The sequence below is a fragment of the Lepidochelys olivacea genome, assembly GCF_965140295.1.
Source record: "Lepidochelys olivacea isolate rLepOli2 genome assembly, chromosome: 4".
Taxonomy (NCBI): Eukaryota; Metazoa; Chordata; order Testudines; family Cheloniidae; genus Lepidochelys; species Lepidochelys olivacea.
Window position 1 is genome coordinate 68920541 of NC_140414.1, and position 26112 is coordinate 68946652.

Here is a 26112-nt window from a genome sequence, read left to right on the forward strand (position 1 = left end):
GGAAAAAGAAGGTGTTTGAGTGATTACATTTGCTTTCTTTGCTTAGAAACCCACTACTCTTGTAGCCATGTAATCAAGATGGTCATTTGAATTATCTCTGGCTATAATATGAGTCATGCTGTAATGTTGGAGAAAGATTGCCTCCCAGAAATAACCCCATCTTCTGCAGGAAGTGTTCTAAAGATGCAAAGTCAATGGCAAACTTTGTTTCCTTCATCTCTTCAGAAGGAAGTAAGAACTGAAATGCCAATGGTATCCATCACAAAAGTGCCTGTGTGCAAATGAGTAGCCCAAAGTGCTTGGAAAATTAACTTGAGCAGTTTTAGGCCTATATATTTAAAGAATTTTGTAGGATCTTAGCAGAATTACTCCCATTAACTTGATGATTTAAAAATAAAATAAAAAAACCACCATATTTTAATGTAAATCAGATTTTTATTTACACTGAATACAGTTTTTTTTTAAATAAAAATTTACAATTAAATTGAAATTATATTAAGGCCTAACTTTACTATAATCTATTAAAATCATTTAAATTAAACTTTAAAAGTATTGAAACAGTATGTTTACTGCTGAAGTTTCAAAGAAATTCAAACTACTGAACTGATGGAAGTCAATGGTTAAACTCCAGGAACCACAGTTTGCTAAAGGCCTAAACTAGCTTTTGACCGCAGTACCCTCTTGCATGGTGGAGAAAAAATATTTTCTTGTTTATCTCTGCCAATAAAAACTAGATGTAACAGGATGAGATCTACTAGTTCTAAAAACTAAAGACCAGAAACAATCAGTTCAATTAATTAACTACAGATAATGCTTCCTTCTTTTTAAATAAATCAGTTAGTTTTAATAAACTTACCTTTTTTCTTATGTATCCAGCATAGGCATCGACACAGAAAAAAATTAGTGGGTGCTTAGCATCCATGGGCATCCAACTCGAATACTGTGTGCAGATGTCATTGCCCCATCTCAAAAAAGATATACTGAAATTGGAAAAGGTTCAGAAAAGGGCAACAAAAATGACTAGGGGTATGGAATGGCTTCCATATGAGGAAAGATTAATAAGCCTGGGACTTTTCAGCTTGGAAAAGAGACAACTAAGGGGGGATATGATAGAGGTTTATAAAACCACGACTGGTGTGGAGAAAGTAAATAAGGAAGTGTTGTTTACTCCTTCTCATAACACAAGAACTATGGGTCACCAAATGAAATTAATAGGCGGCAGGATTAAAAGAAACAAAAGGAAGTATTTCTTCACACAGCACACGGTCAGCCTGCGGAACTCTTTGCCAGAGGATGCTGTGAAGGCCAAGACTATAACGGGGTTCAAAAAAGAACTAGATAAATTCATGGAGGATAGGTCCATCAATGGCTATTAGCCAGGATGTGCAGGGATGGTGTCCCTAGCCTCTGTTTGCCAGAAGCTGGGAATGGGCAACAGGGGATGGATCACTTGATGATTACCTGTTCTGTCATTCCCTCTGGGGCACCTGGCATTGGCCACTGTCAGAAAGACAGGATACTGGGCTAGATGAACCTTTGGTCTGATGCAGTATCGCTGTTCTTATGTTTTAATGGCTACCACCCAATGAGAATCAATCTTTGTTTAGGAAAATAACTAAAAAGTACAAATGCAAAACAAGATTGAATTGGATAATTTAAATAAAGGTTTCTGTTTGCTGATTTAAATCATGATTAAAATCAGTAATTTAAATTGGTTAAGTTTCTTTAATTGTCAGTAAATCCAGTTCTTTTATTCAACGTTTTTTTTCTTTATGAGCTTTAGATCCAAATTGCATTAATTCACTTTTTCGCTATAAAAATCCTTTAGCCATTTGGTAGATCAAACCCCTAACGGACATAGAAGCTGCCATGTTAGGTCAGGCCATGGTCCATCTTGCCCAGTATCCTGACTCTGGCAATGGCCCATTCCATAGCTTCAGGGGCAATGTATAGAACAGGGCAGTTATGGGAGGGATCCACCTCGGTCTTCCACTCCTGTCTTCTGGTAGTCAAAGGTTTAGGGTTGCCCCATGCATGGGCTTGCATCCCTTAGCTAATAGACATTGATGGGCCTATCCTCCCTGAACTTAGTCAGTCGTTTTTTTGAACTGGGTTCAAAATTGCAATGATTTTCACAAGTTAGTTGTGCATAGCATGAAAAGTATTTCCTCTTGTTTGTATTAAACCTACTGCCTATTAATATCATTGGGTAACCTCTGGTTTTTGTATTGTGTGAAAGTATAAATAACACTTCTCTATTCACTTTTTCCACACCATTCATGCTTTTATCAATCTCTGTCATTTTCCCCTGTAGTTGTCTCTTTTCTAGGATGAACAGCTCTAATCTTTTTAGTATCTTCTCATATGAAAGCCATTCTATACCTTTGGGTACTTTTGTTGCCCTTCTCTGAACCTTTTCCAGTTCCACTATGTCCTTTTTGAGATGGGATGACGAGAACCAGTATTCAAGGTGTTGGCGCACCATCAATTTATGTAGTGGCATTATGATATTTTCTGTCTTATTTCCTATCCCTTTCCTAATAGTTCATAACATACTATTAGCCTTTTTTGACCACTGCTGTGCATTGAGCTGGAGTTTTCAGCAGACTAACCACAGTAATTCCAGGATCTCTTTCTTGAGTGGTAACAGCTAAATTAGAAACCATTTAGTATGCATAAGTATGTTAATAAATTCTCCTGAAGGTGACTTAAGTCACTTAAGATATTAAATACATTCCCAGATTAGTGTTGCCAGCTACATTTTCCTTTCTATAGGCACAGCCCTGCTCTAAGTAATTATTAAGACAAACTGGAAAGGCCCCAACTCTAACATTCCCAGCTACTGTAGTTGTTTTTCCTATTATGTTTTCAGCAATGAGGCTCCTCTCTTGCATTATGTTGTGGACACTATTCTCATTCTAGCACTATGTAACTCCCTGAACGGTTGGCCTAATTTTGCCTGCACTTAAATGGGGGCAAATACCATTTAAGTAAGTGGGAGCTGAGCCTGTGTAAGCAAGGATGAAGGTTACGACTTAATTTCTTCACCCCTGTCATATCAAGGATTTATACACAATGAAATTATTTTCTTTTTTCATCTCTATTTTAAGGATTTAGCTTGGACTGTAATTCACATCAGCCTGTAACATCAGGGAGAAGCAAAACTAGGAATTTGTGGACAGCTATCTAGAAAAGGAGTCTGAGGCATGATCTACACACAGTATAAATATTTTGGATAAGGGGTAATATATTTATTTATTTTTAATACGAAAATAGTTATACAAGGGAAGTCCCTATTGTGGACACACACATACTGATACAAAGATGCTTTATGCCAGTATAGCTTATTCTTGGGTATAGTTAAAGTGGCACAGCTTTTATGTGTACACAAATCCTGAGAAAGATGTACAGTTAAAATGTAAAACAAACTATCAGTTGGCAGCGTACCCCTATAAATTCCTCCAAGCCATGGAATAAATTGAATTTATCTGCATACTGTTCCACTACTCTATCCCTCTTGGAATTCAGTTGCATTGTATAAAATAAATTTCTCACAGCAACAAAACAAACAAAATCCTTCTGCCCTTTTCCTATGACAGCCAGCCTGAGTTAATTTGAGTCTTAAGAGATCAAGAATGCTCCTTAACTAGAAGCTGAGTGTCCCCAACTCTCCAAACTTTTCTGACCTTCCACTAGGGTTTTTGGTGGTCTTTTCAGTTGACTGAGGAGAAAGTCTTGATGGGTTAGGAATGTTTTTTGTCACTCATTGGTAAACTAGGCATTCAAAATTCCTGCTATTAAAAAAACTTTAAACTGCATCCTTTCATGTGATATATCCTGTAAAAATAGGTACATAGACTATTTTATTGTCTAATTGCTAACAGTGGAGCTGATCAAGCATCATCAGCCATTGCCTTTGGTTATTCAAGAAATGGTTAGATCAGCACTTGAGTCCTGCCGGAATGCTCTGGAATGCCATTCTGGCATTTTGGGAGGAGCCAGAACAGCATTCTAGTGCTTCTTATTACCTAGCCACCAAGTCTACTTCTGGAGTGGGGCTCTGGGTCTGAACTCAACATCCCCCAACCCACCCTCAAATTCCAGAAGGAGAGATGGTGACTTAGTAACCTGGGTGGCCATCTCTCCTTCCACAGCAGGCGCAGAGGAGGTGGGGGACGCAGCATGAGGAGATAGTGCCCCTGCTTTGAGATATACTTGGCCAGTGCCTCCATGAGAGCACTGGTCAATGATTGGACAACAGCCAGTCAGTTTGATTGAATTCAAGCCCCTCCCTGCAGCAAATCATCATTTTCCTCTCTCCCCTTCGACACCCTTCTCTCTAGTGTTAAATCCAAGTCCATGTAACATTCCCTGGGAGACTCACAACAAACACTAGTGCCCTATGGTGATTAACTCCACAGCTGGCACAGAAACACACCACCAACATCCTAGTATCTCAAGAGGATATTAACAATAGCTAATAAAGTTAGACACCGAGTATGTCTGGATAACATATAACCAAAGAGTTTAAAAAAGAGCTGGCTGAGGAGCTTGCTAGACCACTTTTTGAAAAGTCTTGGAACACTGGGAAAGTTCCAGAAGTCTGGAAAAAAGTTAATGTTGTGCCAGTATTTAAAAAGGGTAAATGGGATGACCCAGGTAATTATAGGCCTGTCAGTCTGACACCAGTCCTGGGCAAGATAATGGAGTGGCTGATATGCGACTTGATTAATAAAGAATTTTAAAAAGTAGAACAAAATTAATGCCAATCAGCATGGGTTTATGTAAAATAAATCCAGTCAAAGTAATTTACTATACATATTTTTTATGAGATTATACATTTTATACATTAAAAGTAATAGTGTTGATGTAATATACTTAGACTTCTAGAAGGCATTTGATTTGGTACCATACAATGTTTTAATTAAAAATCTAAATCAACGTAAAATTAACATGGCACACATTAAATTGATTAAAAGTTGGCTATCTCAAAATGTAATGGTAAATGATGAATTATCATTGAGCAGGTGTGTTTCTGCTGGGGTTCCACAGGGATTGGTTCTTGGCCCTGTACTATTTAACATTTTTATCAAAGACCTGGAAGAAAACATAAAATCATCATTGATAATGTTTGCAGATGACAACAAAATTGGGGGAGTGGTAAGTAATGAAGAAGACAGGTCACTAATACAGTATGATCTGGATTGGTTGGTAAACTGGGTGCAAGGAAACAATATGCATTTTAATTCAGCTAACTGTAAATGTATACTTCTAGAATAAAGACTATACTTACAGGATGGGGAACTCTATCCTGGGAAGCAATGACTCTGAAAAAGATTTAGGAGTTATGGTGGATTATCAGCTGAACATGAGCTCCCATTGTGGACACTTGTAGCCAAAGGGCTAATGTTATCCTTGGTTGCATAAACAGAGGAATCTTCAGTAGAAGTGGAGTAGGATGTTGTATTCGGTACTGGTGAGACCACTGCTGTCCACAATTCAAGAAGGATGCTGATAAATTGGAGAGGTTCCAGAGAAGGTCCAGACAAAGGTCCTCTTTGCCGGGACACAGAGTAAAGGGTGGGCCCAGTTCCCACTAGCAGCCATTGGAGGAGTGACACAGTTGGGGCAGTAAAGGGAAGGTCTAGACAAATAGGAGGATTGGGTCAAAAGAAATCTGTACTTGTCCTTGTTGAACCTCATCAGAGCCCTGCACTTAGGATGGAAGAATCCTATGCACTGCTACAGGTTGGGGACCAATTGGCTAAGCAGCAGTTCTGCAGAAAAAGACCTGGGGATTACAGTGGATGAGAAGCTGGATATGAGTCAGCAGTGTGTCCTTGTTGCCAAGAAGGCTAACGGCTTATTGGGCTGCATTAGTATGAGCACTGCCAGCAGATCGAGGGAAGTGATTATTCTCCTCTATTCGGCACTGGTGAGGCCGCATCTGGAGTATTGCATCCAGTTTTTGGCCCCCCACTACAGAAAGGATGTGGTCAAATTGGAGAGAGTCCAGCGGAGGACAAGGAAGATGATTAGGGGTCTGGGGTACAAGATTTATGAGGAGAGGCTGAGGGAATTGGGCTTATTTAGTCTGCAGAAAAGAAGAGTGAGGGGGAATTTGATAGCAGCCTTCAGCTACCTTAAGGGGGGTTCCAAAGAGAATGGAGCTCGGCTGTTCTCAGTGGTGGAAGCTGACAGAACAAGGAGCGATGGTCCCAAGTTGCAGTGGTGGAGGTCTAGGTTGGATATTAGGAAAAAACTAATTCACTTGGAGGGTGGTGAAGCACTGAATGTGTTACCTAGGGAGGTGGTGGAATCTTTATCCTTAACGGTTTTTAAGGCCTGGCTTGATAAAGCCCTGGCTGGGATGCTTTGAGTTGGTGCTGGTTCTGCTTTGAGCAGGGGATTGGACTAGATGACCTCCTGAGGTCTCTGCCAACCCTAATCGTCTATGATTCTATTATTAAGAGCCCCAAGAATGATTATAGGGTTAGAAAATCTGCTTTATAATGATAGTCAAGGGGATCAATCTCTTTATCTTAACAAAGACAAAGTTAAGGAATTCCATGGGCAGGGGTCATGTTGGATAGCATTTGATTCTTCTCATTGAGTGGAGTTGCTACCACCCATTTTCCACTTCTGCAGGTCCACAAAACCTTGGCTCCATAGCAGTAAAGAAAGATACGAAAGTAGCTCTGGGAGATCATGTTGCATATAATTTGTTTTCTCATAATTTGAGCAAAAATAGCGTTTTTCAGGTGTTTTTCAATATAAAGTATGTTACTGTTGTTCTTGAGGTTGAAATTCAGATCCAGCACTTGTTTTTTAGGACTCGAGCACTATGTGAGATGGAGCACTGTTGTGAAATGAAGTAAGAAGAGACAGAATAGATTATCTAAATGGTCTGCTCAAGGACAACAATATTTGACCACCACATTTAACACTTAGAGTAAGTAAATTTGTTCTTGTTCTGCTGATAGCAGAGTTATATATAAGAATTATATGCATTCATCCAGCTGAGGAAAAAGAGGAACAAAATTTTGGAGTTACAGCTGATCAAATCATATAAAAAGTAATTCACAAATATTTCAATGAGTGAAAAGTCATAAGTTTGGTTCACTGTTTTTGTGGGGTCATAATGATCATTATTCACGGATAGTAACATAACCATAATTATTAATCCTCCTAGAAAAGTCTTAGTCTTCCAATCAGAGCAGAATCAACACCATGCATCTTAGATGACCACATCACAAATAATGCAGAACTGGTAGTCAAAGTAAATAATTCACAAATGGCCCATAGTTTTGCAATATTTTCATATGAAATATGTGATGAATGCTTATGAACCTGAACTATAGTTGTAGAAACCAAAATCAGTTTGCAAGCAATTATGAAGAGAAAAGAGAAGGTAAATTCACAACGAATTATTTTACAGCTCTTTGAAATATTTTCCCAGAGTGTAGCTGGAACAGAACCTATGTAGCTCTCAACGAAGTTTTCTTTTGATGGGTAGTATTCCAGTAACGCTGGGAAGAATGGTAGTGGCAAAGGTGGTAATTGTATGATCCTTTGTTGGTTTTTCTGGTTCATCAAACCGTTAAATTATGTGATTTTTTTTTCTTCTTCGCTGTGTTTCACATTTGCTGAGAACTCATTTTTGTAATTTAATGGTCCATAGCAGTAGTTAGCTTCAAATATTAGATTCCACTGCAGTGCAAAACATATTGAAAGACAAAAAACTTAATTAAGACAGAGTTAAGGTTTTATATATATCAGTTAATTAGAAACAGCATTATGATGGATAGAATTTGGGATGACCACATTTTCTAATAAAGTCAAAGCCACAACGGAGTTATGCAGGTCATTTGAAATGAGTGCTAAATAATCTTTATACCACATCACACCATGATGTATCCAATTGTAACCCACATTTTAAAGAAAAAGCTATTCTTGAATGGTTTAGGGCATTGATTTTGGTACTATTTTAAAATAGCTATAACCTGTTTCTACAGTTTCCCCAAATCAATTTATGGGAGAATATAAAGTAACATTACGGTTGGAACTGGTAGTGCTGGTAGGTAAGGTCACCTGACGTTCCCACGATCAAACCCTGTTTTCAGTAGCTTATAATTTTGCCAAATATTAACCCTTTGGACTTCTTTGGGGAAAATTTATTTTATAGTCATGTATTAAATACTATCATAATGCATAAGCACAAGGAAGCTGGTCATGTATTAAATACTATCATAATGCATAAGCACAAGGAAGCTGAATAATATTGCATGGGCAACCTTAATTTTGTCATTTCCTAACTTTGAGAGTTTGACTTAAGAATTTTAACATTATTTTAATGTAACTTTTGTGTGTAAAAAATGTATAAAATGTGTGATTATAGTGAGAAATCTATTAAACAGTAGTGGAAACATATCTGTTCCACCCCACACAAGACCTGGAGGGGTTAAAATGGCTAAGTTAGCCAATTAACTGACCAGGCTGTACCTGGGGAATGAGGCAGGCAGCAGGGATTTAATTAGAAGAGGCTCAGCTGGGCAGGAACAGGCAGGGCCTATATAAGCCAGGGAACATAGTGTGCTGCAGGGAAGGAGTGTGCAGTCATTTCTTGGGAGGAGATGGGAGGTGTATCTGGGGCTAAAGACAAGTAGCCTACAATTATTTCCTTGGAGAGGGGGCAGTTTGGGCTGGCAAACCAAGAGAAGAGGAAGAGCCAGAGAGGTAGGCAAGTGTCGGGGAAAAGCAGCAATGTATGGAGGAGGTCAGATCTTGGCTGCAGATGAGAGGGCCTCTAAGCTGGGACCCGGAGTAGAGGGTGGGCCCAGGTCCCCCTAGCAGCCATTGGAGGAGTAACACAGTTGGGGCAGTACAGGGAAGAGTGCCATTTTGTATGGAGGGTCTTTGATATACCCCTCCACCCTAAAAGGGGAAACACGTGGTGAACTGGCTAGAAGACCAAGTCACAAAGGGGGAGCCCCCTGAGTGGCAGATGGTGAGAGCGGAGGTGAAAGTAAGCCGATACAGCGTACCGGTAAGAATGTGGCCGAAGCATTCAGTACAAATGGGTAAAATAGGCTAGGTTTAACTGTAGAAATAACAAAAAATGAGATTTATTGCTTGAATTAAATATATTTTACATTCTCTAGAAACAAAATGCTCCCCTTCAGTTTTCAGTCTTTACTTCTTGTCGGGTGGAAGACATCCATGTGATTGCGAACGTTAGCTTTTGCGTGCCATCACGGGAACCGCTAACAGCTTATTGGTCAAGTCTGTCTTGTTAGGCGCACAATTTACAGTAGAAAGCACCCAGTGTGACTGTCCCCTCCATTGGAACAGTGTAATTAAATGTAGTTGATTGCAGAATCACACACTGCATAATTCAACCTTCATTAAAATGGAACAACTCACCAGAGCGGAGATGTTGCTGGAAGGAGCCCAGTGTTGTGAAATCCATGAAGGCAGAATGGATTGCTACAAACATCCCTCTCTGCAAGCAAACCGACCATCCCTAAGCATAGTTGGAGAGGGAATCAGAGTTGACCTCGGAGATTAGGGGAGCTGAAAGGCGGCAGGTGGGGGGGGTCTAAGGAGCTCAATGCGAGCAGGACACAGGAGTGTGATTGTGCAGAAAGCCCCTTGCTTCCATCCCAGCTCACTCTTGAGCTGGTTCTCCTGCGGACCGCCTGCTCTTCAATGTGCAGATCCACACACATGGGCCCTTGGGGGATGAGGCAGCTTTGGGAGTGAATATTGTGTGCACACTGCAGGACGGAGGGGTGGCTTTACACTCTGTGCCCAGGGCACTGCGCTCTGCTTCCAGCCCTTCATTATTCAGCCAGCTGTGGGAGGAAGAGCTCACCTGGCTGCAGTCGGGGAGTCTCTTCACCTGTTGCAGACGGATGTGGGGTGCCAGAGGCAGGAGCCAGCAGAGGGGGAGGGTCAAGGTGTGGGGCTTGGCAGCACGCGAGCAGGGTTCTGAAACAGCTGGTGCTCCGGGTGAAACCTCTCCGTCTCGTGCCGCTTTCCCACTAGGGGGACTTGCTGCTGTTTGCTGGTCTGTGACACCCCCCAGGCCTCTGCCCATCTTACTTTTATGTTTAAACATCCGCATTAGTGTGTGAGGAAATGGGGGATTGTCAGTCAAAAAGAACAGTGACAAATGAAAAAGCTGAAAGTCATCGACAAAAGGATATGTCTACACAGGCGACGCTGAAGCTCTGCCATGGCAGCACTTCAAAGTAGCTGTGGAGTTGTGGCTCCAGCACTGAGAGAGAGCTCTCCCAGCACTGTAATAAAACCACCTCCACCAGGGAAATAGCTACCAGTTCTGGGAGCGTGGGAGCACTGTCTACACTGCCACTTTACCGTGCTAAAACTTGCATCACTCAGGGCAATACTCTAGAATAAAACTAGTAGACAGCCGCTGTATCAAAGTCGTGAAAAGGGATCCATGCAGTTAAATGTGTAGGAGTGGGGGTGGGAAGGGAGGTTACAATATGACCATACCGCTAAGAAATTTCAGTTACTTTCACCCCTGGGTGCGAGGATGATCAGGGGAGTCACTGCCAGAGGAGGGGGCAACACCTTGCCAGAGCTAATCCCCAGGACAGCCATGAGGAGGCGCCACTACTGGTGAATGCACCTGTGACAGAGAAAAAACACAATTTTTGCTTCTCATCTGGGAGGTTTGTCTATATGGGGAAAAAGCCCACAGTAGCCAGTGGGCACTAAGTATTCCACACTCTGTGGACACTCTTACAGTGCACTAAGTGTTTTGTGTGCATTAGGACACCCTTAGAGCATTGTAAGAGTGTCCACACAGGAAGCTAAGGTGGAGTAGTTTGTGCACTTTAAATTCACACTCTAGCTCACTGCGTACTAACTTCCCCACATATACAAGTTTTGTCCTACAGAGAAAGAAAGTACATAACAAAGACCAGTTCCAAAGGGAAAAAATACAAAATGTGACTCCTAATACATTTTTCAGAGAATAGCCCAAATTACTAAGGCAACAAGCAGCCAATAGGTGGTACCTCTGTATTAAAATATTTGTACTCTAAGTAAATGGATAGTTCTCATTAAAATGTTCAAAGACTGGTTCAGAACATGTGTCACTCTATCTCTCACTTTACAAATGTGGTACGAAAGCAAAAGAGAAAAAAAACATCTCTTTAAAGGAGTGGGATTATTGCTGCACATACAAAAGAAACAGCTACCCACACACTGGAGCCCTTCAAGCAGAAAGCACCTGACAGGAATTTCTAAGTGGTTTTTCATTGGGGAAGTCTGCATAAATCTACATAAAAGCCTTTCTCTAAGGAAGGGTATTATGAGATATGAATTGGATGAACATGTTGCATTCTGATAATTATTTTTATGCTGCTAGCTGTAGAGTCTAACGTTTTTATCATGATCAAATATTGTTCACACAGCAGCTCAAGATTGGATGGGGATATGGGATGATTAAATGGAAAAGAGAACATAGTGCAAATAATAGATATTTTTCAATACAGCAATACCTTCCAGCATTCAAAATGTTGACTTTCAGTCATTAATTACAATATGGTAGTAGCCATTTATTATTCTCTTTTTTTAAAAAAAGCATTTACTAAGTGGTTAGTAAACATTTATAAATGTTTATTATTTGTCAGATGAAACAATAAGCATATATATATCTATATAAACAGAATATCTTTGTTTCTGTTCCAGCTTGCATTCTAAGGAGATGGCACACTTATTACTATAATAAAAATGTCAAACAAACAAATGTTGTTCTGATAAGAATTCTATTGGTTCTTCTAACAAGTCTTTTCAGGGTCTACATATGGAGGTCTGTGGACCAGTGGGATTCCTAAATTCCTTATCCTCCAAACTACATGGACACATTAAAAAGGCTTTAGTTTCTATGATGGTCATCTTCTGCTTATGAGTTTAGAGAGGAACAGGATGCAGACATCTTAAAATCTTACCATAATTTTGTATCAGCATTGCATGTCTTATGCGATCTAAATTCAGGTGTGTTATATTTTTATCCTGCTGTCTGAAAACTGAAGCTGAGCAGTAATTCATGTGTTTATTTTTGTTACCTTTTCATCATAAACAACAAACTACTAAATGTCCTGCTGGCTTGTAATTTATTAGAGATTTAATCTGGTAAATGTTCTCACCCAGGATTCAGTCCAGAGCCTGATTCTGATCTCCCATACACCTATTTCACGCTAGTATAATTCCAGTGACTGCAGTGCAGTTACTCCTGACTTACACTGGTGCAAAAAGAAGAAAAAGAATAGGCTTCTTAATCTGCTGTATCAATTACTAAACCTTCCTTCAAAGTCTTCAGTTTACTATAGCATTGTGTGCAATGTCTTAGAACAGCAGAGATTTCTCTTCCTGCCATGTCCAGTATAAATTAGCCCCTAAATAGCTGGTGTTTATTCTCTGCTCTTTGAAATTCAAATCACTTGTACACACCTCTTCAGTCCAGCCTCTCCTTTGAAATGCTGAATACGTGCAACTGGCTATTCACAAGTGCTGGGGTACACCCTTTATGAATAATCACCCATTAATAAGGCAAAGATGAATAACTCAGCCAGGTTAAACCTAGGATAACAATTAAATAATAGTCTCTCAAATTTCAGACATTCATAACAAACTGCTCACTGCATGTGCCATATTCCATCTTTATTTGCTTATATATATTTCATAGTTGTGGAGTATGTATAAAGTACCACATACCTCAGTGTATTTTACCTCCTGTGGGTATATATTTCTTGATGGAACAAAATAAAATATACCTGTCTTAGCTGGGTAAATAACTGATTTTTTTTATTTTTGTCTTGACAGCAGTTCTGGAAAAAAAGATCAAGTTTAGTTTGAACCAACTCTGAACTTTTTTGGAATTTTTTGTTAATTAAACAAAAAAGTCTGTTGCGAGTCAAGTGAAGCAATTTGTTCAATTCAAAACATTTTGTTTCTGGGCATTTGTAAAGCACTACATGTTCAAAATGGCTGGAGGAGGCAGCGTCATCTCCCCTATAACTTTTAGCCTAGTGGCTAGGGCACTCACCTGGGCTATGGGAGAGCCAGGCTCTATGAATCTCTCCAGACAACAATGTTCCACTTGGTATAAATAAATTATTTAGAGGAACACAGACCTGAATTTTGGTCTCCCCACTTCTTAGGTGAGTGCCCTAAATTCCAGACTATACAGTCATTTGGACGCATTCTCTTTCTTGAATAGCAGTAACTATTCAAATATTTTATATAAAGCAGAACAGCTTCAGCAGGAGACACTGAGAGAGACCCACACCAGAATACCTTAGAGCCCACCAATTGGGCTATTCTTTTGGGAAGTGGGAGATCCAAGTTCAACTCCCTGATTCGTTTCAGGTTGAGGTCTCTCACATCCCACGTGCTTGATGAGTTTATTTACCTTCTGTGATTATTCAGTGGATATCACATGCTTCTTAAGAATGGAAACTCTTAACTGGTAATGAACTTTAAGACTGGTTCTACATTAGATAGCTAAGTGAAGTTGTATGTAACATTAGGTATCTAGCAGCTTTCCAAAGCCTATTCGTTAAACCCACATCTTACCTCACACAAACCAATCCTAAAAACCAATTCTGTAGTATTACTCACAAAAAATATTTGATTACACTTTAATTTTTGAAAAAGGAGGATCAGATGAAAACATGACAATATATAAACCAAATAAAGGCTTAATCACATTGCTGATCATGATCAGATTTTTTCTTAAACACTTCTCCTCACTGGTGTATGAGATATCATCTGTTGTCTTTCAAGTTCATTACAAATGGTTCTGGCCTTTCAGTTGGATCCCTGAATCCACATGGAAACTCACTGCCTTTTAGTGTGTGATCTTATTATAACCCTCATGCTCCTTTTCACTCCTCTCATGTCTATGACCTTCACTTGCTGTGACATTCAATTTAGACTATATGGTTCCTTGCTTATTTTGAGACACTCCTACTGTATTTTGGGCACTTGAAAAATAATTCTCTCTCTCTCATGTGGATTCAATGGAGTAGGAAAAGAGAGTGCTGTTAAGCAGGCTTCCCCCAGCAAAAGACATGTCATTTACACTGAATAGGAGTTATGCATTTTTGACTTACACTATGTTGATATGATCAATTTATTTGCAACCAAGAGGTTCAGGTTGTCCTCAAGAGCACACAGGAACCTAATTTACAATACCCAGGACTCTATGTCAAGAACACTTCAATGAACTGGAAATGGATTCTCTCCCGCAACTAGTGTCAAGAAATGGACAGTTTTAAATGCCTCAACAGAAAAGAATGGAAAAAGCAAGCTCAAGAATACCCTAAAGTGCTGATGACCATTCTTTCTTACTGAGATGAATTTGCATTTCTTTTCTTTTTCTTCTACATGGTATATTGTAAACCATTAGTTTATTCCACACATTCTTGAAAATATTAGCCCAGATCCTTTGCCCTGCCGAATTCAAATTCTGTTTGACTCAGATGAAGGGGGTGAGGTGAAAGTGATGTTAAGGCACAGTTTATAGTCTCCAAATTCTTGCATCAACTGAGGGGCTGGTCTCAAGGAGCATCATAGTACATTACATACTAGGCACTCCCCACTCGTGCCCCCTATGCTGTGGGGGCTAAAACAGAGAAGTGTAGAACTTGCCAAGCAACTTGTGTCACCTAGGGATTGTTTTAAGGCTGCTTTGCATCAGTATTATCAGAGCCCAGAATCTGGCCCATTGTAACAAGTTGCCATCTCAACTCATGTTTCTTTACATCTCATACAGCCCCTTAACCATGGTACTTTTATTGTTAAGTATTGAAATGGGTTGAAAGCTATAAATTTGTAGGACCAAATTTTCATTAAATTGACCTAGATAAATGAAACCGCCTTTGCTCTTGATTTTCTGTGTTAATACTGTCTTGCTTTCAGTGCTACTGTGCTTTCAGAATAATCATGCATTCATCATTTTGTCTATTTTTATAGATGAAACCTTGGCCAGGCTTTATATTGTAGTGTACTTTCATATGCTCCCAAGGATTTTGTTTGTTATCAAGTGGAAGTAGCCACTCCATATTTAATGTACAATCTAACATCCTATTTTAAACCTTATTTTCAAACCACTCTATGCCTAGCTTCCCAAAAAGAAACCATTCCCTTGTGCCTCATAGAATCATAGAACTGGAAGAGACCTCAGGAAGTCATCTAGTCCAGCCCCCTGCACTCAAGGCAGGACTAAGTATTATCTAGACCATCCCTGAAAGGTATTTGTCTAACCTGCTCTTAAAAATCCCCAATGATGGAGATTCCACAACCTCCCTAGACAATTTATTCCAGTGCTTAACCATTCTGACAGTTAGGAAGTTTTTCCTAATGTCCAACCTAAGCCGCCCTTGCTGCAATTTAAGCCCATTGCTGCTTGTTCTATCCTCAGAGGTTAAGAAGAACAATTTTTCTCCCTCCTTCTTGTAACAACCTTTTATGTGCTTGAAAACTATTATTGTGTCCCCTCTCAGTCTTCTCTTCTCCAGACTAAACAAACCCAATTTTTTCAATCTTCCCTTATAGGTCATGTTTTCTAGACCTTTAATAACTTTTGTTGCTCTTCTCTGGACTTTCTCCAATTTGTCCACCTTCTTCCTGAAATGTGGCGCCCGGAACTGAACACAATACTCCAGTTGAGGCCTAATCAGCACATAGTAGAGCGGAAGAATTACTTCTCACGTCTTGCTTACAATATGATGTTTGCTTTTTTTTTGCAACAGTGTTACACTGTTGACTCATATTTAGCTTTTGATCTACTATGACCCCCAGATCCCTTTCTGCAGTATTCCTTCCTCGGCAGTCATTTCCCATTTTGTATGTGTGCAACTGATTGCTTCTTCCTAAGTGGAGTACTTTTCATTTGTCCTCATTGAACTTCATCCTATTTACTTCAGACCATTTCTCCAGTTTGTCCAGATCATTTTGAATTTTAATCCTACCCTCCAAAGCACTTGCAACCCCTCCCAGCTTGGTATTGTCCGCACACTTTATAAGTGTATTCTCTATGCCATTACCTAAATCGTTGATGAAGATACTGAACAAAACCAGACTCAGAACCGATCTCTATGGGACCCCACTCATTATGCCCTTCCAGCAAAACTGTGAACCACTGATGATTACTCTCTGGGAATGATTTTCCAACCAGTTATGCACCCACCTTCTAGTTGCTCCATCTAGGTTATATTTCCATAATTTGTTTATGAGAAGGTCATGCGAGACAATATCAAAAGTCTTACTAAAGTCAAGATATACCACATCTACCGCTTCCCCGCTATCTACAAGGCTTGTTACCCTGTCAAAGAAAGCTATCATCTCATCCCAAAGTAGAATTTTCCTCCCTCGCTGTTTCTTCAGTGAACTAGCATCACAGCTGTTATATTTAGACTTAATTTAGGCCAGCTAGCTTTCAGCCGGGGTTCTATCTCAATCAGGCATTGGGGAAAATAGAGGTTCTTTTAAAAAAAATCATAATCACAGAATCATAGAAATGTAGGTATGGAAGGGACCTCAAGATGTCATTAAATCCATCCCCCTGCACTGAAACAGGATCAAGTGTACCTAGACTAGCCCTGACAGGTGTTTGCCCAAGCTGTTCTTAAAAACTTCCAGTAATCCGGATTCCACAGCCTCCCTTGGAAATCTATTCTGATGCCAAACTATCCTTAGAGTTAATTTTTCCCCTATTTAATTTAAATCTCCCTAGCTGCAGATTGTTATGTGGGTGAAGAAGTTATATTTGGGTATGGTGGGTTGGACATTGGCTTCGGCCCTATAATAAAGCAGATCACCATGTAGAGTTAGATTTTTGCTGTGCACTTTCTACCATCTGACCCATCAATTCAGTGAGGAACCTAGACCATCGGAATCATTGGCATGCCAGAGAGAGCAAGAACTGGTCCTTTATTCTTACCACCATGTCCTCAAGGAAGGGTGTGATTATGCAGAGCTAAGGATTATGCAAAGAATGAAATCACAGCTAGTCCCAATGCTGTAGTACTCTTACATGTTGATGTGGCTTGGAGCTTTTCTGTTCATTATTCTAATAAAGATATCTAAGGCTTTGCTTCGCCTTCATTGTGAGTGTCCTTGTCATAGACCCAGATGCTCCCGATAACATATTGAACTAATTGGTTTTAACTCTATGTACTCTGATTCTGGGATAGAACCGCATCACAGTCAGATCAACTGGCCATCAATACGAATATTATTAACCTTTAAAAAGGATCAAGCAACACATCACACCTTATCCCCTGTATTATGGTACAGTTACTACCACACCATAATTATGATTTTATTACACAATGCAGTTTTAACAGGCTTTTTAAACTTTTAAATTGTAAAATTCTCATTGGGAAATGGGAAAAACCTTAAGAGCACTGGAGTGTGTCAACAACAGCACTGTGGGCAATATGAAAATGGAAAGTAATGTACAAGTCTGTCCTCCTAATTTTCCTTACTTTTAAGATTTATGGTGGATGCAGTGTGTCATCATACAACTTGAACTGGCACTAAATGTAGTTCTTGCTAATTTACAATGAGATGGCTGGCAGAGATCTGTTGTTTATGCTGTTATTGTAATATACTGTTTTACAAAATTAATTAGTGCTGAGATGAGTTAATAGCAGCTCTTTATCGGCTTTGTCATGAACATGTTTTGCCACTGCAATATGAAAAATAAGAGAAAAAAAAAGTAGCAGAATTCAGGACTTTCCAGGTCAGATTCATGTCTGGAGCAGAAATTGGTGACCAAGAGTAAAATATCTTCTTAATATAAGTTGTTTGTTTACAAAATGTTACAAGTCTTGATCACTGAAACATGGGTGGTCATAGACTGCAGACAGTCAACTCCCTCTTGCAGAAACCTGGGGTCAAGCACCACTTTTCTATCCCCATAAATAGCTACATTGTGCCTCTGTACCAAACTCTCTGCTTAACACACAGTGCCATCTTCTGTCTCCAGTCCTTGTATTTTATGTGTGGGAAACCCCTCGGCCAAGGCTGCCCACTTAGACCATCCTGGAAAGATGAACCTGGTCATCTAGTCTCCTTTATTTTGCAGCTGCTCTGCAACACTAAGGAACCTCAGAGGTTTAACAGCCAGACAGAGAAGCGTGCTTAAACACAGCCAATAGCCTTACTGCATTTCTGGGTGCTGTTACTGCATGGCATCTTCAACTCTTTCTAGGGGGAGTTTCATCCTGGGTGCTTATAGATCCTTAGCCCCTAATGTGCAAACCATATTATTATTTCTCCCCCAAATGTTTGCAAACAAACACACAAGTAAAGTGAGTAGCAGCACTAACTGAAAGTCGTTCGTCAATCCATTGGTGGAATGGGGAGTAAAAATATCTTTTAAAAATTGTCTTTAGTTTTTTTTAATACATGTTTGGGGTATCTTCTAAGAAGCTAAAAGAAAAATAATGGGTTATCCTTCTTCAGGAAATAATCTTTTGTGGCTTTTAATATTTCACAGATTATATGGGAGCAAGAACAAGGATGATTCTAAGTAAGGTCAGCAAAATCAAAGAAGAAAACCACTTCAGGCTGGCAATATTGCTGAGCACTTTATCTTCTGTATAATTAAAGCCTTAATATAACATACTGCAAGTAGGCCAAGGCTTATAAATAGGCTTGACTATTGTATAACTAATGGATGAATGTGCCTCTGTTCTGAGAAAGCTGAAGATTGCATACTACAAAACACAAGCATCAACTCAGTTTCTGTAGGAGTATGTAACCTTTTGTAAACTTTATGTTGAAATATTCCCAATTAATATTATGTTGTTAAAGATAAGGGTGCAACAAAACCCAACTTAGTTTGAACCTCTAGGTTTGTTACAGATAATTTATTTAGTAGAGGCCACTAGGCAACACTTTGAATGACCCAACCAAACTTTATTAAAAGAAAAACGATTAGTTCAACAAACAGACATGCAATTACTATTTACACAAGTGTTACTGTTATGCTCATCCTCAAAGATGAATTGTGTATTAATGGGCGATCAGTCCACTGACAACGGTGAAGTACAGCCTTACAATCCTAGGAACTAACGGTACTCTTTGGATGCTAATTGGAGCTTTTCACCTTTTATATTCCATTATAATACTAATTAACTTTAAACTGGCCTTTACTGTAATTATATTTCTGCCACCTTCTTTTTGGCTCTTTACATTATGTATCATTTAAATTAACATCTGCACCAATGTCCCCCCCCCCCCACAATCAACATAGATAGTATTTTAATAAAACATTCACAATTTTCAAAAACACTTATTAAAAACCTTGCTTAAACCAGTTATATCCAAAACATAATGATCACATAATGCTGGATCATGTCCTTGCTAACTCTTACTTACTGTCTCCAACTTATCTCTAAGTTTTCTCACACTAGCAACTTCAATTTCCCATACTTCGCTACACTCAGGTTTTGGGCCTAAGTTGCCTAATGTCTACTTATTTCTTAGGCTAAACCATCCTATAGGCTACAACTGTGAAATTAGTGTTTCTTTGGTATTCAAACTCTAGTAGCTTGCATATTAATAAAAGGGTAAGTAATCAAGAAATAGTAGACAAGCTGGCTTAGAAGAGCTAATTGTGATGCTGCAGTCCTGAAGCCTTCAAATTGTTTCAGTCCTGCAAGGTGAATTTCATCGAAAAGAACTGAGTTCCAGGCAAAAGGCCACTTCCTGTCTTTTTAAAGCTTCAGGATTGTAATACCTTGCTGACATACTTAGTTCATGTCATCATCACTGCAACTAGTAATAAGATTGCTTGCTAGAGTCTGCAACACTAGCAGGCTCATACAGTAGATGAATCTAGGAGAGCCATTTGGATTCCTAAACCATGGGCCTTGTTCACTACACACACACAGAACCTAAGGATCTGGGCTTTATGTGATGGAGTGTGCAGAGGCTGGGGAGGTGAAATTCTCCCTTCCATCCAGGACAAGGGTGCTGGGTTACCACACAGTCCTCAGAAGGCCATTATTCCAGCCTACATAATCCCTTATACTGCACACCTTCTGGCTGCTGGTTGTGTGGTTTACCAGTGCCACTGGATTGATGTATAATGGACACCACTTAAAAGATGCAGAGTGTCTCATCCAAGCTGTCTACATTGGGGTGGATTTTGCTCTATATAAAAACCAAAGAGAGACATGCAACATGGAGACCACAAGGACTATCCTACCTTGAGAAATCTTTTTTTTTTCAATTCACTTTAAATCAAGGTGTTCAAACACATTAGTCATTATTGCTGATAGAATAATGCCATCAAACATCTATGTAAAAGTTGGAATATTTTGGTTCAAAGTGGTCCACGTGAACTTGTTGTTGTAGTTAAAATCATAAGGACTTGCACCCCTTGATTATCACTTAGGGTTTCAGGTGTGAATAAAACTTCGCTGAAACCACTCAGTCTTTGCTCTGAATGTTTACATCACTACACAGAGACAATATAGCTAGAAAACAAGAAGAAATACCCCTTCAAAAAGCAGAAGTTGAGATCCATATATAAAGATAAAGTCTTGATACTTTTCCAATTCTATTTGTAAATTAGAAGTAACTCCACAGAAGTTCATGGAGCTACACTGGTGTAAAAACAGTGAGGGATAAAAATCAGGCCCTCTGTTTGCAGAATTGATTTATGTGTTCAAATGCAGGCGTAGCTCTCAGCCTTTCTACCTTTTTTGAGTTTATCCCATAGTACCGACTCCTCCATTCTGCTTCATAAAGGTACATAGAATCACACCCCTATTCATGCAGAATGAAATTATCTTTTTAAATCTGTGCATTCTATAAAGAAAGCCTGAAATGTACAGCTTTAGCATTGTGTTTAAAAAAAAACAAGGTTTTTTGATAGTCAATCACAATTCTGCTTCAGACATTGGAGACTTGCCCCATTGCCCATTGCAGTTTTATTTAAAAAGAAGCCAACAATTTGCAGTCATAGGTGAACTGCATCTGCTTTTAAATTAGCTCCAATCAATAACACAGTTCCTTAAGGGTCTATTCAATCCTCTTTGTAACATATATTAATTATCTCCTTTTTGTCTGTTACTGATCTTCTATCATACTATGATGACAACCAGCCTTCAGGATTTGGTTAGACTGCTTTTTAACTAACACTGCCAAATAATGAATACTAAGTTAGCAAAATACGCTATCAGACTGGAGATATTAAAACTGCCTACAGTAATACACACTTGATAAAATGTGCAAGACAGTAATAGATCTTACGCATAGATACAGACAGGATAAAACAGACTAATGATAAAGTATTGAATATTTCAGGCTAATTTTAGACTGTTTATTATTAAACTGCAGATCTATAAAGAGGCTGGTATTCTATTGTGCATGTAGTTATAGCTTTTCGTTCATATTTCATTAACTTAAAAATTGACACAATAGTTAGTATTGTTCTTGCTTATTTTTATTTAGTTGTATTGTTTTGCTGTATTCTCACAGTCAAGTTTATCCAGAAAGCCAATGGAATTTTCCCTTGCAGTATCATACTAGGCTTCAAGTCTGTTCCAGATTTTCCCTCATTATTTCTGTCAACTTGCTAGTTGGCAAAATGTCCCTATTATGGTCTTAACTTCCATCTGGAAGGGAATATTTCAATTTTTTAAATCTGAAACAGCAAATCTGTGGGTTAGCCACTAATCGCCAAAGAATGGTGTGGCAGGTATCCTCCCCCAGTTCTGTGCACTTCACCTTCAAGATGTTCCTAACCACCCAATAGCCCAAGTTAAGATGCAAAGGTTGCTACTTACCATGCATCAAGATTGCAGTGTGAGAATGTTTGATGTGATGTGATGTGATGTGATATAAGCATACCACCTTGGGCTAGCCTCTTCTCTGGTCACAGAAACCAAGTAGTTTAACTTCCAAAGAAAACCAAGGGGCTAGTCAATGGCCCCTTGATGCCTAAACACATTTATCTTATATAATTTTTAAACTATATATTGTGGCAGGCATGTTGTTGCTGGTGACTCAGTACTGAACTAAGCATGGTGCTGGTGATTCTGAGCTACTTTCTTTTGGTTGAAAAATAAAACACAAACCTTTGAGGTAGTTTAAACATTACACAATATTGTTTTTTTTTTCAAGTGTAGGGATGGTTTCATTCCATTTACTCCTGTAGTGCCTGCTGGATGGAGTAAGCTTCCTGGGCTCCTAAAACACTGTTTACATAATATTGTTGATGCATAGGTGAACACAGACCCAAACCCTTGGATCTTAAGAACAATGAAAAAGCAATCAGGTTCTTAAAAGAAGAATTTTAATTAAAGAAAAAGCAAAAGAATCACCTCTGTAAAATCAGGATGGTAAATACCTTTACAGGGTAATCAGATTTAAAACATAGAGAATCCCTCTAGGCAAAACCTTAAGTTATAAAAAGACACAAAACCAGGAATATACATCCCATTCAGCACAACTTATTTTATCAGCCATTTAAACAAAACAGAATCTAACGCATATCTAACTAGATTGCTCACTGATTTTTTACAGGAGTTCTGACCTGCATTCCTGCTCTTGTCCCAGCAAAAGCAACACAGACAGAGAGAACCTTTTGTCCCCCCCCCCCTCGCAGCTTTGAAAGTATCTTGTCTCCTCATTGGTCATTTTGGTCAGGTGCCAGCGAGGTTATCTTTAGCTTCTTAACCCTTTACAGGTGAAAGGGTTTTTTCCTCTGGCCAGGAGGGATTTAAAAGTGGTTAGCCTTCCCTTTATATTTATGACCCCTCTGAACAACATACTAACCCACAGAATCCTTCCTTCCAACACTACAAAAAGAAGGATTCTGCATGGACTCCTCCTAAAGGTCGAGACAATAGACTGGACTTCTACATAGAGTGCTTCCATTGATGTGCACAGGCTGAAATTGTGGAAAAGCAGCATCACTTGCCCCATAAACTCAGCCGTGCTGAACACAACGCCATCAACAGCCTCAGGAACAACTCTGACATCATAATCAAAAAGACTGACAAAGGAGGTGCTGTCGTCATCATGAATAAGTTGGAATATGAACAAGAGGCTGCTAGGCAGCTTTCTAACTCCACATTCTACAGGCCAACTGAGGATTACCAAAAGAAACCACACCATCTGCTCAAGAAACTCCCTGAAAAAGCACAGGAACATATCTGTGCAAACACATGCCTAGAACCCCAACCAGGGTTATTCTATCTGCTGCCCAAGATCCATAAACCTGGGAATCCTGGACGCCCCATCATCTCAGTCATTGGCACCCTGACAGCAGGATTGTCTGGCTATGTGGAGTCTCTCCTCAGGCCCTACGCTACCAGCACTCCCAGCTATCTTCAAGACACCACTGGCTTCCTGAGGAAACTACAGTCCATCGGTGATCTTCCAGAAAACACCATCCTGGCCACTATGGATGTAGAAGCCCTCTACACCAACATTCCACACAAAGATGGACTACAAGCTATCAGGAACAGTATCCCCAATAATGTCACTGCAAACCTGGTGCTTGACCTTTGTTACTTTGACTTCAACCTCTCTGGCCACTCAGTAAAAGTTTTAAGGGTGGCAATTTTGCAACAGAAAAGCTTCAAAAACAGACTCCAATGAGAAACTGCTGAGCTTGATTTAATATGCAAACTAGATAGCATTAACTTGGGTTTGAATAGAGACTGGGAGTGGCTGGGTCATACACATATTGAATCTATTTCCCTATGTTAAGTATCCTCACACCTTCTTGTCAACCGTCTAAATGGGCCATCTTAATTATCACTACAACAGTTTTTTTCTCCCGTTGATAATAGCTCATCTTAATTAATTAGCCTCTTACAGTTTGTATGGCAGTTTCCACCTTCTCTTTATGTATATATATATATCTTCTTACTATATGTTCCATTGTATGCATCCAGTGAAGTGGGCTGTAGCCCACGAAAGCTTATGCTCTAATAAAGAACACAAGTACTCCTGTTCTTTTTGCAGATACAGACTAACACGGCTGCTACTCTGAAACCTGTTTGTCAAGTAATCTTTCTTTTTAATAGCTCTTGAGAAATGGAACCTTGGTTTCTGATAGTAACGCTCCAATATTTTCATATGAAATGAAAGAAGAAGTAATGACATAGTCGTAATTTCAAGTTTGTTTCTCAAAGCCAGTGTTTCAGCAACACAGGATTATGGTGAGACTAAATGAGTTGTAGCATAGCTGATGGAGAGCCAAATAGTGAAGACAAGTTACATGTGACCTCAAAGAGAGTTACAAATTCTGTTTGCTAGCACTCAATGTCTTATAATGTACATTAGAGACTGAGGGCTAAGGAGGACCATGGAGAAAATCTATTCAGAGGTGACATTTCTGGCATGCTAGCTAGAGTTGCACATAAACATTTCCCCGCACTTGAGTACAAGCCCCTCTTATATGTACAGATTAGCTGCCATTTGTTTGGTATGTTCCTCATTTGAGTCCATTGGGCTTATGATGGAGAGTAAGCATTGAAATAAATAGATGCCAAAAAATCTAAGCTTTGCAGCCAACATCAACATGCTCTTATTGTGAATATGAGTTTTGCTTTGATGTGTGTGGGATGAACTTTTGGCTAGACTGGTTGACAAATTTGTTCAAACTGGATTTCTGTCTGTCTCTGTGGGCTCTGCTAAAGTGAGGCAAGGGACACAAAGTCAGGATAAACCAACAGACTGTATTTTTAAACCTATCTACTTCTAACATACCCAGCACAAATGGATTTGATTAGTCCCTACTGTGAATGGCAACAGAGACTCATAGCAATAAACTGACGGCAGCATTTTTGCTCACTGTCTACCAAGATTAATGTCTCTACTCTTCTCAGAGTTTGCATCATGTCTATGTAGGAAGTGGTCAGACAGACAATTCTACCACCCTAATTTCCTTTTGTGCAATTAAATTGTGTTTGCTGCTTCAATCTTTGGCAGCTATTAAATTTTTATTTATCTTGGACTAAATATTTGAAGTTCTTATTAAGTTTATCACAGGCAAACTGCCATTGATTTTTGGTGAAAGTTTTACTGTGTAAAGACCTCAGGATTTGGTTTGTTCATTTACACTGCACTCAGAAGAAGGAAAATGGGTTTCAGGTCTTGATTATTGCAATCAATAGTCAAACATGTTTCAATGTTTGGACTGTAACATGATTTACATTTTTTAAATAGAAAATAAGAAAGTTTTCCACAAAGGTACTGCTGCTGTTCCTGCTATGGCTATATAAAATGATATATGGATTAATTCAGCCTTAAAATGTGAACATGCTACTGGCTTCATCTGGAAGTTGTGCATACTTACATGAGGGAAAAACTTGGGTGATTTCCAATGAGTGGTGTGCAATGTCATTTAAAGATAACATTTAAAAACTCAAATGGAATCAACTGAACATGAATGGTAACTAGTGTTGGAGAAAACAGCATGACAATTATATCAAAGGGACAGTAGGTGATGAGGAAATTCTATTAGCAAGCACATTTGAAGGCCTACTGGTGAATGAATCTTCATCAATATTCATCAATAACATGCCCTGACATGTAAAACTACAATACACATTTCAGATTTTATAGGTGGTGTAGCTTATAGAAAGCGTTCCATCCTGCTGGTAAATTGCCACATCTTGCTGCACAGCTGCAGGCATGACAGTCGAAGAAGGAGACAATTATTCCAGCACCTCACCTGTATAATTGTAGCAGGCACCCCAAATTATACAACCTAAGTTCATGTAAGTAGGTTTAGTTTAACCACCAACTTAAATGATGACTCTGCAGTAGCTAATTTTCAGCATCTGATTTGATGATTGTTTCTTCACAGAGTTGATTTTTTTTCCTGTATGGAAATTACAGCACAAGAGTAATGGCTGAAGAGCTCCATTAGGCTTTACTATTTTTCTTACCCATTTGGAAAACAGGCTTACTAACTGTATTATTTTCCTCATTTAGTTATGGCTGTATTGTAATACAGAACAACATTTATGGATACATTGGGAGGCATGGAATGTGAGAGTCTGTATATGGATAGGTAAGAGGGGAATGGAGGAGGAG

At 39.2% G+C, this 26112-nt stretch overlaps 1 protein-coding gene across 7 annotated transcripts in view; it reads left to right on the forward strand.

Moving 5' to 3' along the window:
* The window catches only part of LOC311519794 (uncharacterized protein), a 202579-nt gene that overhangs the window by 9538 nt on the left and 166929 nt on the right, over positions 1–26112 (forward strand). For 5 of the 7 annotated variants that reach the window (XR_014711373.1, XR_014711374.1, XR_014711375.1 and 2 more), the window contains exon 2: positions 6833–6952. The exons of 1 other annotated variant lie outside the window; for it this stretch is intronic. Coding sequence is in view for 1 of the 6 variants with exons in the window: in XM_084626728.1 (XP_084482854.1) it covers positions 26043–26089 (47 nt within the window). In the remaining 5 variants the exon portion in view is untranslated. Of the gene's footprint in view, positions 1–6832; positions 6953–26033; positions 26090–26112 lie in introns of those variants that run through there. One more of the 7 variants, XM_084626728.1, reaches the window with a different exon arrangement.